Genomic DNA, 17873 nt, shown 5'->3' with positions numbered 1-17873 from the left:
AGGTTTATGGGAGAGTTTGAGGTGACTTGTCCCTCAGATTGCACCATTCCAACCTTCTTTCCTAACCCCCCTCCACCCCCGTTTTGCTTATCAAGCAATGCATACCTGGAACTCTGCGCGTTCCCCCTACAATTTTGGTAGTAGATCAACAAAGGTCTGTCATCTCTCCTTGGTTTCCGCAAAAATATTAATAAAGAGGTCAGGGTAGGAGCTGGTCGAAATTCCACTCCATTGTCTATTATTGTTCACCTCTTCATTCTATCTTTATTTTTAAGCTCGAAGAACTTCCAAATGCTGAGGAATCAGAACTCTATGAATTTCACTTTTGTGATTTTGAGTGGTCCCCATTAGATCTTGTGAAATGTGCAATACAGATGTATTATGAGCTTGGTGTTGTTGATAAGTTCCACATACCACAAGCGGTGAGTAATATTGTATGCCTATACTGCATGCCAATTGAAGGTGATAATGAAAAAGAGTTGTAGCTTGCTGCTTAATACGCAATTTATGGATTTTGTTTGATGTGGAAACAATCAATGAATTCCGTAAGAATGTGTGTTTAAGCAGTTTATAATTCTAACTTCCCACTTCAATATTGGGTGGGAGCTTCCTTTCTTAGTAGATGTCCATCTCACTGTCTGCAGGATGGGGTGGCCATAGGGAGAGGAGGGCCACAGGAGCCAGCAGCCAGAGGGAGGATGATGTCACACACCCCTCACCCTGCCACCAGCTGGAATGAACAGTTTTGCCAATCATGCAAGTCACATGTTGGCTGGCCCACCAGGGGCTCAGAAGATTGCAATCATTAATCAAAGACCGTTAATCGACCACTTAAGGGGCTCAAGTGGAGGTGGGGCAAGAAGGCCGACCATGAGTTTTCCTCCCCAAAGCTTACTTCCAGAGGAGGCAGGAAGGCATTGGGTATCAGTCCTGATGTCAACCCACCAAATTCTCAGGCCCCACCAGCCCCCTTCATCACCTGCTGCAGAGGCAGAAGTTTCCAACCATTATAGACAAAACATCATCATTTTAAAAAATTCTTTCAATCTGAGAAAAAATGGGTGAGCTTTAGCATTGGCTGTTCTCCAGTTAATGTCATTGGATATTGAGATTAGTTGGAGAACCCAATAACTATTTAGATTAGTAGAAAAAGTTCAAAATATCTGCAGATATGGAGGTTATGGCAATGGCTCTGTATACTTCATATACTTCAAATGTTGTGGCAATAAAATGTAATTTTTTTATTTCTCCAAACATTTTCTAGCATGTTCAATTATGGATCTGGATTTTCCTTTTTTTATTCTGAACCTTAGATCGGGCAAGGTTTCAAGGAAAACAACAGGGAAACCAAACAGTGAGGCCTACTGCTGTACAGGTGGTCCTGTCTCTGTACCAGCTAGATTTTCCTGGGGCTAACTGGTGAGAATCGGTTGGGAACCTACCATGATTACATATTGGTCCCCTCAGGAAACTTAGCCAGAATTGGCATACAGTTAGTAGGGGATAGACAGAGGTCATGACGAGAAACAGGGAGAAACAACTTACACAATTTGAAGGGGACTACTAGCTTTGTTTGAGTTTTATCAGCTTGTAATAAGTTTCCAATTATTTGAAGTTTTTTTTCAATGCTTATTTGTTTATTTGTGCATGATTAGGAGGTGCTAAGAGAATTAAATTTTTCTTCAATGGAACTTCCACTGCCTGTGTTTTGACAGTTCTATGAGAATATAAGTAGGATAATGTTGTTCAAAGAGATTTTCATATTTCATTTCTTAAAAATTTCAAGGACATTTCAAAAACTTGCCATTGTTATTTTATGGCTCATTGGTTCTGTACAGGTTAATGACTCCTCTGAGGAGCTATAAACTGCATCTGAAAAAGCCAGGATGACGCCATCAAAATTGCAGAAGTCTGATGTATCCCAGAATAGAGCCAACAACATTGGAAATGCTACGTGCGCGATCACTACCTGCACCCTTACCACCACCAGTGAAAATTGCTGGAAATGGGAAGGGAGGTAGGAATCCTGGAATTGGATCCCACCCATTTTTTTTTAAAGCCCTTCTGTCTTAGTTCTGACACAGATGGAGACAATGAAAATCTGGCCTGGAATCACTGTTCTAATGTAAGGGCTGCTTTAGAAAAACACAATTCAATAGGAAATAACTTGGTTGTTTTGGACAAATGATCACAAATAATGGCAAACATTACCGAGCTGATGTGAGTTTGGAGATCAACTTATCTCAAAAACATTTTATTACAAATAAAGTGTTGATAAAATCTTCTGCCACACTACAGGTATTGGTCCGTTTCATGTATTCTCTGAGTAAAGGATACAGAAAAATCACCTATCACAACTGGCGGCACGGGTTCAATGTTGGGCACACCATGTTTACACTGCTCACGGTAAGAATTTGCTTTGTTGTTTTTCCAGATGAAATCAGTTGTAGTATCACACAGTGGTTACGGCACAGAATGAGGCCATTTGACCCTTTTGTATCTGTACTGGCTATCTGAAAGATGAGCACCCAGAGGAAACCCACACAGACATGGGGAGAAAGTGCAAACTCCATATAGACAGTGACCTGAGGCCAGACTAGAACCTGGGACCCTAGCGCTGTGAGGCAGCAGTGCTCGCCACCGTGCCACCCCAAAACCTTTCCCCAAAGCTGTCCTTGCCTCCTTCAAGCTGCCATATTTCCAGAGGCCTGGAAACCTGTTTAACCAGGGTTAAATCTGTAAAACAGGGGGTGCCCAGCCTGAGTATAATACTTAAAAGCCAACTCACCTCCTGAGTGTAATTTGGCTGCCTACCCCTTGACCCACATCTGTTAAATGGAACATGGGCAGGATTTAATGTCCCATTATGCATAGTCAGTACAAAATTACATTTATAGCCCATGCTAGAATTGTGTAAAATTAGTTATTTCCTGATACACTTTTATTGGCTACTCAGTGAATCATACGTTGGAGTCAACATCCCATTGCCATCCCTGGGGATGTCCTAACCCACCAGAGGTTGTGGCACAGCTGAGAGCAAGTGGCTGTGAGAGTCCTCATTATTGGCCCCGGACCCCATAAAGTCTCATTCAAACATGAGTGATGAAACCTCCTGCTGATTACCTCCTACAACCGCTGCCAACAATGGAGGAGGATGGTACGGCCAACTATGTCAAAGGCTGCAGGCAGTCTGAGAAAGAAAAGGAGTAATAAGTTATCTTTAATCAGAGTCACATTGCATGTCATTTGTGAATTGATAAGAGAGAGTTCTATGAAATATTGGCATACATTTGGTAATTGACAACACATTCAAGGGGAAGAATGGAAGATTGGAGAATGGATGGTAGTTTGCATGGATCTGGGGTCAAGAGTTTGGATGGATGTTGGTAGATGAGATGGAGAGACAGTACCTGAAGAGAGGGAAGTGTTAACAATATTTGCTAATACAGGATCCAGAAGGAGATGTTGATTGGTTAACAGTTTGGTGAGAAATAGGATTGAGGGAGCAGGAGGTTGACCTCATGAACCAACCACATCTGGCCATGAATGGTGATGGACAATTAAACATCAGTTGGGAGGAAGAAGCTCCTTGAACACCCCTACTCTCAATGATGGTGGAATATACATGCTAGTGCAAATAACAAGGCTGAATCATTTGGAACCATTTTCAGACTGAAGTGTCAAGTGGATGATCCATCTTGGCCTCCTCCTCGCTGGCATCCCAGAAACCTACCTTCATCAATTTTAAGTGACAGCTCAGCAAACAGTATTAGCAAAGGCTATGGGCTCCATGAACATTCTGGCTCCAGTACTATGGGCTAGTGCTCCAGAACTGGCCATGCCTCTCGCCAAGCTGCTGCATTATAGCTGTGAGACTGGCATCTACCTCCCAAGTCACACACCAACATAACTATATTGCCATGCCTTTGTTTTCTCTGGGTCAAAACTCTGGAGCTCCCTTTTCAAAATAGCGTTGTAGGTGTACCTGCAGCAGTTCAAGAGGCAACTCACCACTATCCTATTGAGAGGAATTAAGGATGTAGGAACACAGGAACGTGAGTAGGCCATTCAGCCTATTGAGCCTATTCTGCCATTCAATTAGATCATGGCCGATCATCTACTTCAATATAATTTTCCTGCCTGATCCCCATGACCCTCGATGTCATTTGTATCCAAAAATCTATCGATTTCTGATGGAACTTGCTCAATGTTTGAGTTCCTATAACCTACTGGGGTAGAGAATCCAAAGATTCACCACCCTCTGTGCAATAAGTGCTGATTTTGTCAGCATTACCCACGTCCCATAATTGAATAAACAAAGTGAAATTGCTGGTACTCAAATAAGCACCCATTTAAAACCACTGGGAAGGATTTTGATTACAAAGCATTTTCACTTTCAGCTAAATTTTCCTTAAATATGTATCAGTGGTGGTGATGCAGATGCTACCTAGTGCAATCTTTTATTAGTATTGTTTGGTTGTTATGAAAAAAAATAATGGGAGTGATTCTCCCAGATGGCTGCGGAGCTATAGCAGTGTAATGGGCCGGGAGACATTAGCAGAGGCCATTTCGTGGGCTTCCTGCTGGGTCACGGCCTCCGCAATTCTCCTGGCCCAAGATATTTAGCGCCATCAGTTCCGTGCTGGAAATTGGCACAGAGCTGATTTAAATATTTAAATTTACATCCCATTAGCATGCCTGAGACTGAAGTCTCCGGGCCCACTCGAATCCAGCCCCCCTCCACCCTGCCAGGAGGGGTCCACTCCAGCGGGGTTTTGCTACTGCTCCCATGAATGGGGAACAGGCGGCTCAACCCCACTGGAGGGAACAGCGGCTATGGAGGCCCCCCCCCGGGAGGTCAGGGGTAAGGAGGGATCCCCCTGGGCAGTGCCAGCCTGGCACATGAAAAAATGAATGTTCCCGCAAAGCGCTCTATCATAGAATCACAGAATCCTACAGTGCAGAAGGAGGCCATTCGACCATCTAGTCTGCACCGACCACAATCCCACCCAGGCCCTATCCCCATAAGCCCATGCATTTACCCTAGCTAGTCCCCCTGACACTAAAGGACAATTTAGCATTGCCAATCCACCTAACCCTCACATTTTTGGACTGTGGGAGGAAACCGGAGGACCCGGAGGAAACCCACGCAGACATGGGGAGAATGTGCAAACTCCACACAGACAGTGACCCAAGCTGGGAATTGAACCCGGGTCCCTGGCGCTGTGAGGCAGCAGTGCTAACCACTGTGCCACCATGCCACCCCTATCTCTATGATATCTTTGGTCCAGAATGGGAAGCAATCAAGCTGTGGTACGTTATTCCTTCAGGTAATAAATTGTTCTAGACTTTTAAAAAGTATTGCTTTTATTTTCCTTCCTTGTCTCTTTTCTCTCTCTCTCTCTTCATCCAATCTTTCTTTCCCTGTCTTAGTTTCTGTTTCTGTATCTAGTTTGACTTTAATTCAGTACATTTCCCTCTGCATTCTGTTGCTTTCACTATCCTTCAATATCTGGGGAAAAGACTATTTGTCCATTCATTCATCAAGTTAATAGATGCTCTGTTGTCCTTGCAATACATTTTTCTGAGCTTGAAGTGTGAGGGGAAAGACATCTTACTAATGGGGCAAGACGCGAGCTGTCCTGTGCTAAAGAATTCTGGACCATTAACACTACCCTGTGAACTTCTTTTTAGACTGGAAACCTAAAGCGCTACTACACAGATCTGGAGACTTTAGCCATGGTGACGGCTGCATTTTGCCATGACATTGATCATAGAGGGACAAACAACCTCTATCAAATGAAGTGAGTGACCATTACTAAAAGCAGTTGTCATGTGTTGTTGCACTTATTTTGACCACGATACTATTTTAAGAAACAGTCCTATTGATAACATTCCATGAATCCAATAGGTCACAGGATCCATTGGCAAAACTACATGGCTCGTCCATTATGGAACGTCATCACTTGGAGTTCAGCAAAACCCTGCTCGAAGATGAGGTATGTCACAACTATGTTCATCTTCGGAAAACGAACGGAAAGGCATGAAGTTGTGAAGAAGAAAATTGTGGTCCTAACAAAGAAGTTGAATATGTTTTACAAATTCAAGATATTGTATGCATATTAAGTGATTCGTATATCAAAACAGTAGAAAAAGCGATCAGAGAATAAGATTACATACGATTTTACAAATGGCAAGAACATGAATTGATGAAGATTTTAGGTAGCTGTTATTTCTTTGGTTATTTTCATTAACAGTTTCAATACTAATCAGTGGCATGCACAAAAATAGAGGGAAAGTCTTGTTATGTTTGCTTATAATTATACCGTCAGTGTAAGCTATTTCTCACTTGATGCATTCAGAACACCACACATTTTGATGTGGAGATGCCGGTGTTAGACTGGGGTGGGCATGGTAAGAAGTCTCACAACACCAAAGTCCAATAACGTGGCTTTGATGCCAAAATGTGTGGGCACAGTAAGAAGTTTCACAACACCAGGTTAAAGTCCAATAGGTTTATTTGGAATCACGAGCTTTCGGAGCGCTGCTCCTTCATCAGTGAGTCACCTGGTAAAGGAGCAGTGAGTCACCTGATGAAGGAGCAGTGCTCCAAAAGCTCATGATACCAAATAAACCTATTGGACTTTAACCTGTGAAACTTCCTACTGTGCCCACACATTTTGGCATCAAAGCCACGTTATTTTCACTGCCTTTGTGCTGAGCCTAATTTTGGAATCTTTGATGTAAGCAAGACTACCTGAAGGACATGGTTGCGTATTGGCTAAAGTAACAGTCCTCCTCTGTTCTTTCTCCACTTTCTGTTTAGACTGGGGTGGTGAATTTTCACAGTAACTTCATTGCAGTGTTGATGTAAGCCTACTTGTGACACTAATAAATAATAATAAATCCCCTTGTCAGCTCAGCAGAGTTCTCCTTCAAGCCATACACCAACCTACTTGGGACTATATCACCGTTCCTTCACTGTCGCTGGAACAAAATCCTGGAACGCATTTCCTAGCAGCACTCTGGATTTTGCTGCACCAGATGAACTGCAGCAGTTCACCACCAACACCTTCGAGGGCAATTAGGGTTGGGAAATAAGTGCTGGCATTGTTAGTGATACCCACATCTGATGAAAGAGTTAAGAAAAGTAGGAATCGTTTGGGGTTGTTTTTTTGTTTTTGCCCAGAAAAAACATTGGCCAGAACTCTACCACCTCACCCACCATGGAATCAGAGTGGGCGAGGGTCCAACAACAGAAATCTCCATTGACCTCGGGCGGGAATTTCCGGTCTCGCCCGAGCGAGGCAGTAAAATCCCGCCATTAGCTTACTTTATCATTGCCATGCCAATCATCATTATCTAAGCAAAGATGTCAGAAACAAATAAGTGCACCCTTGTATGATTCTAACCTCCATCATTAACATAGCATTGCACATTTATTCCAGATTTCCCCACAGAAACCTTTTAGTTTCTATCCTCCAGCAATCTTAATTTCAATTGTCTATGTAGTTGAAGCTGTCTAAACAGTATAATAGTCTTCATTGTTTCCATATCCACGAGCTGACCCTGAAGATCAATGTTTGAAGGATTCCCTCTTCTTTTGCCTCCTATGAAATATGACGACTGCACTAAGGAGTGAGCATTGGTTCAATTGTAGTACTTTGACTTCAGAGTCAGGTGGTTAGTGGTATTATGCATAATTCTGGATACTTGTGTTTGAGCCGATCGGCCGCAGTCCAGGAAAGGAAACACAAGTCCTGCTTCTTCACAAACTCACTTTATTTTATGTTTCAACTCCACACACACATCCAACCTCCAATGCCACCTGTAACCCCTTTATATTTCCCGGTGAGTATGATTAAACAATTAGCATACCAATTAGGTCTCAAGTGGAAAGTAGTAGTTAACCCATTCCTAACAACTTGGACACATAATTTAGGCTGACACTGCCATGTAATAAAGTTTATTTATTAGTGTCGCATGTAGACTTACATTAACACTGCAATGAAGTTGCTGTGAAAATCCCCGAGTCGCCACACTCCATGCCTGTTCAGGTACACTGAGGCAGAATTTAGCATGGTCAATGCACCTAACCAACATATATTTCAGACTGTGGGAGGAAACTGGAGCAACCGGAGGAAACTCACGCAGACACAGGGAGAACATGCAAACTCTGCACAGACAGTGACCCAAGCTGGGAATCGAACCCGGGTCTCTGGCACTGTGAGGCAGCAGTGCTAACCACTGTGCCATGGTGCTGCCACTGAGGCTGTGCTGCAGTGTCAGATTTTTTTGTCAGAACTTTCTGATAAGTTAGCAAACAAAGACTCCATCTGCCCTCTGTGGTGGATGCAAAAAAAATTCCATCATAATGTAGTTGTCCAATTGTCTAGCCTAATATTTACTTCTCAACCTAAACCATTTCAACAGATTACTTGGTCCTTCATCACATTGTTATTTGTGGAACTTTGCTGTTGTAGAAATTGATTAGCATGGTTCCCTAGATTACAATAGTGATTACACTTCAAAAGCATTAATGGGTTGTAATGAATGTCAGGTATTGCAGACAGCAGGCACCCATTTTGTTCCATCACCCATTATGAAATTCTATCTTTTTGATTTTAGCAGGACGGATATATTAGTTTCATTATTGTTGTTACGGCACTGGAAGAGTTTAAGGAAGAATAATGGAATGATTGATGTTGGAAATGATAATATTGATCATTTCAATTTCAGTTCAATAAAAAACTGATGGGTTCAGGTTAGCTGTCCATTTTATACACCATCTGATTTTATTTCTCACAATGGAAAATGATATAGGGAAGGATGCAAAATATTCAGTCAATGTTTACTACTTTGAGAGTTAAATTAAAATGAACACCATCATTATTAATTAAGTGCTAGTGATCGGTTGGTGTAACCTGGGCACAATTTTAGGTAATCTTTTGTTATATCTCATCCGGGAATGTTAAGTGTTGGCCACAAAGTTCAGGAGGTATGCAGCACTGACATCTTTCAACTTGATAAACAAAATATTTATCTTTAGAAAGGACATAATTGTCAAGGGGCATAGTTCTTTGTAACACCAATTCACAGCCTGATTGATTGTCAGGGCAGATGTTTAATCATCTACCTGGAACTACATCCGATTCTGTCATGTTATGAGGGAAGGTGGTCACCAGAGAGTAGATATTTTTTATTGGAAGGTAAGAAAAATCAAGGGGTGCAGCTCACCAGGATGAAACTGCAAAATGGTTTAAGACAGTCTTTTATTGATAGTATAATAAAAGCAAAATACTGGAAATCTGAAATAAATACAGAATATGCTGGATAAACTCAGCTGACAGCATCTGTGGAGATGAACAGAATTAACTAAAGTCTTAATGACCCTTCTACAGAACAGCAGTAAAGTAGAAATGTAAAGAATTTTATAGTTGGAAAGGGGGCAGAGAAGGTGAAGAATAGAAGAATGGGGATAGGCGTAGGCTGTATTTGCTGCTCCCAATGTGGTCTCCTCTACACTGAGGAGACCAAACTGGGCAATAGTTTTGCATAACACCTTTGCTCTGTCTGCAAGCATGACCCCAACATCCGATTGTGTGCCATTTCTACTTGGCATTTTCTACTCAGCATTTTCTTGTTGTGCCCATATGTCTGTCTTAGGCCTGTTGCAATGTTTCAATGAAGCCCAATGCAAACTGGAAGGACAAAACCTCATTTTCCGATTAGCACGTTACAGCCTTCTGGACTCAACATTAACTTCAACAATTTTAGACAGTAAATTTCCCTCTTCATCTTAACTTCCCCTCCCACTTTTGTAGTTTGTTGTTAGTTATTTTTCAGTTCCCTGGCCTGCCCCAATTGAACCCTACCCCTCCCTCACACAGTCACCCACCCTTTGCTGTTCAATTGCTCCTATTAACACATTCTGTTATCTCACGTTTTGCCACTATTAGCACTCTTCAACACTTAGTGGCATCATTAACATGCCCTTTTGCCTTATGTCTATGACACATTTGTCAATATCTCCCTCGCCATGATGGAGGCCTGTTCTTCTCTTCTTCTCCACATCTTCCACCCCTTTCCAACTATAAAATTCTTTACTTTTCTATCTTTCTTCAGTTCTGTGGGAAGGTCATTCAGACTCAAAATGTTGGCTGGAATTTTACTAACCCACCCACCGCAGGAATCAGAGCAGGCGAGGGGCGGAAAATGGGAAGGTCCGTTGACCTCGGTTGGGATTTTACGGTTTCGGGATGAGCAAGGCCGTAAAGTCCCACCCGCTAACTCTGATTCCCTCCACGGATGCTGCCAGACCTGCTGAGTTTATCCAGCATTTTCTGTTTTCATTAATTGTATGTTACCAAGGTTAAGGAGACAAAGGTGAAGGACATCATTTAATTGAGTACATAGAGCACATGTAAATAGTGATTGCTAGGACATTGGGTGTTAGTAAACGGGGCAGACATATGTAATGCTGAATTCTGTAAATAAACTTATTATCAAGGCAAAGGAAGGGCTGTTTGGTTTTATATTTCACCACCTGGTTCAGGATCCAATTAACAGCTTCCTTTGAAGCACAGTGTTAGGGGCTGTTACGATGGTTTTCTTGTTGTATTTAAAAACCATCGTTCCCCTCAAGTAGCCATACAAAGTAATGGAGTGGTTTCAAGATGATTTCAATCAACTATAGCTAGCTAAAGGACCTTGAAAGTCCATTCAGAGTGAAAAATTCAGGAATACAAAGGCAATTAAAGACTCGGCTTTGATTACAAGTAATTAGCAAATACCAATAACAGAATAGGAGTTATCTCTACCCAGTAATAGTTATGGTTACATCATACATACATAATGGTGTAATGTCCAATTAAAACTTGTACATGTTATATCGCCAAGAAATGATAGCTACTTCTCTGTCCAATGGTATCTTAACCTCCCTTTCCATTGTTCCTTGTTCTAATGGGTAGACATGAACTGCAGCTGCACATCATTCGATTAGAGTCCTTGAGCCTTATCTGGGCTTACTTTAATCAAAACCTGTCATTTGCACATAGCTTTCCCTGTGTGACTGAGGTTCAGCTTGTAGCTTATGTGATTTTTAAACTTGTGTGATTTTTAATCCTTTCACACAGAATCAAATCATTTTCTTACCCTAGTGCCACAGGAAACATGTGGAGGGAGGCGATTCTCCCCAAAACATTTTTTAAGTGTCAAATTCGCAGGAGAACTGGAGTAATTCACATTGTTTTTTTTCAGTGGGAATTCAGACTAGAATCTCCCACACTCTATGCAATGCAGAGGCCACCAGTGTAAATGTCATTAGATTTCAGGGGTTGGGGCCTATTCATGTTGGAGAGGCTGAAACTAGCGGGCCTCTGCACATGCGCAGTGGCCCCGAACTGACAGCCTCCCTTTTGGACCCCTGCAGAGCTGCCCCCCAACCCTCCCACGGTCTGATCGTACCCCTCCGACCATTCCAGGCTCAGCCCTGACTCCCCCCCCCCCGTCCCCCCACAGTCCTGGCCCATCCCAATCTCCAACTCCGTCCAAGCTGACCATCCCGCCCCCCCCACCAACCAAAGGCAGACACCCCACCTACCCCCCCACCGATTGCTGGCCTCGCTCCCGCCCCCATCGATCCCCATGCAGAGTGGCAGCAGGACTCCCCGCACCCCCACTGATTGTCCCAAAGCCCCTCCCCCACCAGGCCCCGTTGTTATAAATCCTGCCCCCTTGGCACTGCCCCATGCCTGATGGGCAGTGTCCAGGTGTCCTCTGGGCATTGGCACTTTGCACCTAGGGCAGTGCCAGGGACACAGGCTGGCATGCCAGGGTGCCCATGCCCAGGGGGCACCATCCCCCCCCCCCCAACAGCGCTCGACCCCCTGTGAGGCCCCGATTGCCTGCCCTCACTTCAGCGGAGTTGTCCCGATAGTTCCCCAAAAGTGGGGACCTACTGTAAACCCCGCTAGAGTGAAATACTCTAGTGGGGTGGGAGAGGCAAGCGGGCCCGGAGAATTCAGTCTGGGCCTGCCAATCACATTAAAATGACATTAAAAATGGATGTAAATTATTTACCTGGTGTTCCCGCTGGTTTCTAGCGCAGATTTGATGGCTCTGTGAAATGTGTGCGCGGTGGGAACACATGCATGAATCGCATGCATACCCGGACGCAAGGTTCTCCCACCACACATTGCTAAAAAACTAACACAGCAGGGTGGGACAATCGCCCCCATGGTGAAGATAATAATGGAGAATCTTATGAAAAAATGAAGGTAGATTAGAATGAATGTTGAAAATTGTTAATACTTTGCTCCAAGATATTTTCCTTCTCTTGTTTTTTACTCTAACGCAGCTGATTTTAGACTGATTTCTTTTTGCCTAGTGAGTGTTATTTGATTTCTTTTGAAACAGGACTTAAATATCTACCAAAATCTCAACAGAAGACAGTATGAACACGTATTCCATCTGATGGACATTGCCATCGTTGCTACAGATTTGGCACTTTATTTCAAGTATGTTTTTCAAATTCCTTAAACACAGATTGGAGTTTTACCTAATTTACATTAAATATAAGCCAATAAAGTTTGCAGTTAACTGATTATTATTCAACTGGTGCATCCTATTATTATTTCTATTTCATGACAGGAAAAGAACAATGTTCCAAAAGATAGTGGACCTGTCAGAAACATATGAAAGTGATGAAGAATGGGTGCAGTTTATGATACTGGAAACAACCAGGAAAGAAATTATCATGCAAGTGCCCTTCCAATTATTTTAATGGAATCTCTTTGAAATTCACGTGTGCAATTGGATTTTACAATGTGCTGCAGAAACTTAACTTTATCTTGTACAATCATAATGTTTTTTAGCTTGAGAATGTTCAGTTCAACATTACTTACGCTATGATTCCATTCAAGGTGCTTGCTGCAGCTCTGATACCATAGTTACTTGTAATCACGGTAGTAATTATCAGTGTGATTATCGTAAAGTTTAATATCTTATCTATATATAATCCTGAACATTATTAATTTAGGGCCATGATGATGACAGCATGTGATTTATCTGCCATCACAAAACCATGGGAAGTGCAGAGCAAGGTAAAAATGTTATGTCAATTTCAGCTTTATTCCTGCTTTAGTTTTCTTGCTGTGAACAGTTGCCTGAGGGATTGATTGCATCATTATGAATTGGAATAATTCTCCATTTAATTTATTGTGACCATTTCTATTGATCTGCCTTACTTAGTAATGGGCAAAATTACAGTAATTTGAGTTTTCAGGCTCCAAGTGCCAAATGGCCTGCTCCTGCTTCTAGTTTCCATGTTTGTGAATTCGGGACAGGTGTAGGCCACTCAGTCAAAGAACAAAGAAAATTACAACACAGGAACAGACCCTTCGGCCCTCCAAGCCCGCACCGACCATGCTATCTGGCTTAACTAAAATCCTCTACCCTTCCGGGGACCATATCCCTCTATTCCCATCCTATTCATGTATTTGTCAAGATGTCCCTTAAAATTAACTACCGCATCCGCTTCCACTACCTCCCCTGGCAACGAGTTCCAGGCAGCCACTACTCTGTGTAAATAAATCTGCCTTGTACATCTCCTTTAAACCTTACCCCTCGCACCTTAAACCTGTGCCCCCTAGTAATTGACTCTTCCACCCTGGGAAAAACTTTCTGACTGTCCACTCTGTCCATGCCTCTCATAATCTTGTAGACTTATATCAGGCCACCCCTCAAACTCCATCGTTCCAGTGAGAACAAACCAAGTTTCTCCAACCTCTCCTCATAGCTAGTGCCCTCCATACCAGGCAACATTCTGGTAAATCTTTTCTGTACCCTGTCCAAAGCCTCCACATCCTTCTGGTAGTGTGGTGACCAGAATTGAACATTATATTCCAAATGCGGCCTAACTAAGGTTCTATAAAGCTGGAACATGACTTGCCAATTTTTAAACTCAATGCCCCGGCCGATGAAGGCAAGCATGCCGTATGCTTTCTTGACTACCTTATCCACCTGCATTGCACTTTCAGTGACCTGTGTACCTGTACACCCAGATCCCTTTGCCTATCAATACTCTGAAGGGTTCTGCCATTTACGGTATATTTCCTATCTGTATTAGACCTTTCCAAATGCATTACCTCACATTTGTCCCTCGCATCAGTCCCTCGAGCCTGCTCCGCCATTTAATAATTTCATGGCTGATCTGATTGTAACCTCACCATGGCCACTAATCATCATTTTAACACAGCAGACTGTAATGTATAATTATGTGACTGCTCAACCGTCAATGCCAAAAAGATACAATAAGGAGTCTAACAACACCAGGTTAAAGTCCAACAGGTTTATTTGGTAGCAAACGGCACTAGCTTTCGGAGCGCTGCTCCTTCGTCAGGTGAGTGGGAGATCTGCTAACAAACAGCAAACAAGGCATATAAAGACACAAGCTCAAGTTACAGAATAATGAATAATGATTGGAATGCGAGTCGTAACAACTAATCAAGTCTTAAAGGTACAGACAATGTGAGTGGAGAGAGCATTAAGCACAGGTTAAAGAGATGTGTATTGTCTTCAGACAGGACAGCCAATGAGATTTTGCAAGTCCAGGCAAGTTGTGGGGGTTACAGATAGTGTGACATGAACCCAAGATCCCAGTTGAGGCCGTCCTCATGTGTGCAGAACCTGGCTATCAGTCTCTGCTCAGCGACTCTGCGCTGTCGTGTGTCGTGAAGGTCGCCTTGGAGAATGCTTACCTGAATATCAGAGGCCGAATGCCCGTGACCGCTGAAGTGCTCCCCAACAGGAAGAGAACAGTCTTGCCTGGTGATTGTCGAGCAGTGTTCATTCATCCGTTGTCGTAGCGTCTGCATGGTTTCCCCAATGTACCATGCCTCGGGACATCCTTTCCTGCAGCGTATCAGGTAGACAACGTTGGCCGAGTTGCAAGAGTAAGTACCGCATACCGGGTGTTCTCACGTGAGATGATGGCATCCGTGTCGATGATCCGGCACGTCTTGCAGCAGTTGCTGTGGCAGGGTTGTGTGGTGTCGTGGTCACTGTTCTCCTGAAGGCTGGGTAGTTTGCTGCGGACAATGGTCTGTTTGAGGTTGTGCGGTTGTTTGAAGGCAAGAAGTGGGGGTGTGGGGATGGCCTTGGCGAGATGTTCGTCTTCGTCAATGACATGTTGAAGGCTCCGGGGGAGATGTTGTAGCTTCTCCACTCCGGGGAAGTACTGGACGATGAAGGTGTGTCAACACCAAATTCATCAGCCGCACTCACAAGTCAGCCCCGAACATCACCCAAGCACAACGCAATGCCATCTACGCTCTCAAGACCAACCGCAACATTGTCATCAAACCAGCAGACAAAGGAGGGGCCATCGCCATACTGAACAGAATGGATTACTGCAAAGAAGTGTACTGACAACTGAACAACGAGGAACACTACAGACAGTTACCCGCAGATCCGACCAAAGAACACACCGTCAACTCAACACTCTGATCAAGACCTTTGATCCGGATCTTCAGAACACCCTCCGTGCTCTCATCCCACATACTCCCCGCGTTGGAGATCTCTACTGCCTCCCAAAGATACACAAGGCAAACACACCCGGCTGTCCCATCGTATCGGGCAATGGAACCCTGTGCGAGAACCTCTGCGGCTATGTCGAGGGCATCCTGAAACCCATTGTACAAAGAACCCCCAGCTTTTGTCGTGACACTACGGACTTCCTACAGAAACTCAACACACATGGAGCAGTTGAACCAGGAGCACTCCTCGTCACAATGGATGTCTTGGCACTCTACACCAGCATCCCCCACGATGATGGCATTGCTGCAACTGCCTCAGTACTCAACGCCAACAACGGCCAGTTTCCAGATGCAATTTTACAACTCATCCACTTCATCCTGGACCACAATGTCTTCACCTTCAACAACCAGTTCTTCATCCAGACACACGGAACAGCCATGGGGACCAAATTCGCACCTCAATATGCCAACATCTTCATGCACAGGTTCGAACAAGACTTCTTCACCGCACAGGACCTTCAACCCATGCTACACAGTGGATACATCGATGACATTTTCTTCCTTTGGACTCAGGGTGAACAGTCACTGAAACAACTCTATGATGATATCAACAAGTTCCATCCCACCATCAGATTCACCATGGACTATTCTCCGGAATTGGTTGCATTCTTGGACACACGCATCTCCATTAAGGATGGTCACCTCAGCACCTCACTGTACCGCAAGCCCACAGATAACCTCACGATGCTCCACTTCTCCAGCTTCCACCCTGAACACATTAAAGAAGCCATCCCCTACGGACAAGCCCTCCGTATACACAGGATCTGCTCGGATGAGGAGGATCGCAACAGACACCTCCAGACGCTGAAAGATGCCCTCATAAGAACAGGATATGGTGCTCGACTTATCGATCGACAGTTCCAACGCGCCACTGCGAAAAACCGCACCGACCTCCTCAGAAGACAGATACGGGACACGGTGGACAGAGTACCCTTCGTCGTCCAGTACTTCCCTGGAGCGGAGAAGCTACGACATCTCCTCTGGAGCCTTCAACATGTCATTGATGAAGACGAACATCTCGCCAAGGCCATCCCCACACTCCCACTTCTTGCCTTCAAACAACCGCACAACCTCAAACAGACCATTGTCCGCAGCAAACTACCCAGCCTTCAGGAGAACAGTGACCACGACACCACACAACCCTGCCACAGCAACTGCTGCAAGACGTGCCAGTTCATCGACACGGATGCCATCATCTCACGTGAGAACACCATCCACCAGGTACACGGTACATACTCTTGCAACTCGGCCAACGTTGTCTACCTGCTACGCTGCAGGAAAGGATGTCCCGAGGCATGGTGCATTGGGGAAACCATGCAGACGCTACGACAACGGATGAATGAACACCGCTCGACAATCACCAGGCAAGACTGTTCTCTTCCTGTTGGGGAGCACTTCAGCGGTCACGGGCATTCGGCCTCTGATATTCAGGTAAGCGTTCTCCAAGGCGACCTTCACGACACACGACAGCGCAGAGTCGCTGAGCAGAGACTGATAGCCAGGTTCTGCACACATGAGGATGGCCTCAACTAGGATCTTGGGTTCATGTCACACTATCTGTAACCCCCACAACTTGCCTGGACTTGCAAAATCTCATTGACTGTCCTGTCTGGAGACAATACACATCTCTTTAACCTGTGCTTAATGCTCTCTCCACTCACATTGTCTGTACCTTTAAGACTTGATTAGCTGTAAAGACTCACATTCCAATCATTATTCATTATTCTGTAACTTGAGTTTGTGTCTTTATATGCCCTGTTTGCTGTTTGTTAGCAGATCTCCCACTCACCTGACGAAGGAGTCGCGCTCCAAAAACTAGTGGCGTTTGCTACCAAATAGACCTGTTGGACTTTAACCTGGTGTTGTGAGACTTCTTACTGTGTTTACCCCAGTCCAATGCCGGCATCTCCACAAAAAGACACAACACATTTCTGCCTACCCCCAATAACCTTTTGCTCCCTTGTTAATCAAGGAACTGGCTGTAATTCACTGGGAATGCCCCATTTCTGCAGCCAGCGAGAATGGAGAATTTGACAGTCAGCCAAATCTCCATTCACAACAGTGAGACCAGAGAATCCTAGTCTATACAATCTTTCAAGTATTCTTAGTGATGGAAATCATGCAGGAGAATTGGAGAATTAGCAGCCTAACACCTCTTAAAGAAAAAGGAAAGGGAGAAACTAGTTAACTACAGACCATTTAGGCTTGATTACCTTTTCAGATTTGTACAATAGGATAAAATTAATACTCACTTGGAAAGGCATGGATTAATTGAGA

General features: G+C 44.0%; 1 protein-coding gene across 1 annotated transcript in view; it reads left to right on the top strand.

Annotated features, from left to right (window-relative positions):
• pde6a (phosphodiesterase 6A, cGMP-specific, rod, alpha) overlaps window positions 1–17873 on the top strand; it is a 53853-nt gene that overhangs the window by 25317 nt on the left and 10663 nt on the right. The window contains exons 12-18 of the mRNA XM_078231094.1: window positions 276–422; window positions 2299–2406; window positions 5695–5804; window positions 5912–5999; window positions 12418–12518; window positions 12652–12759; window positions 13040–13103. Coding sequence (XP_078087220.1) covers window positions 276–422; window positions 2299–2406; window positions 5695–5804; window positions 5912–5999; window positions 12418–12518; window positions 12652–12759; window positions 13040–13103 — 726 coding nt within the window. The remainder of the gene's footprint in view (window positions 1–275; window positions 423–2298; window positions 2407–5694; window positions 5805–5911; window positions 6000–12417; window positions 12519–12651; window positions 12760–13039; window positions 13104–17873) is intronic.

The sequence above is a fragment of the Mustelus asterias genome, chromosome 16 (assembly GCF_964213995.1).
Source record: "Mustelus asterias chromosome 16, sMusAst1.hap1.1, whole genome shotgun sequence".
NCBI classification, from domain to species: domain Eukaryota; kingdom Metazoa; phylum Chordata; class Chondrichthyes; order Carcharhiniformes; family Triakidae; genus Mustelus; species Mustelus asterias.
This window is presented reverse-complemented; position numbering and strand designations above follow the sequence as displayed.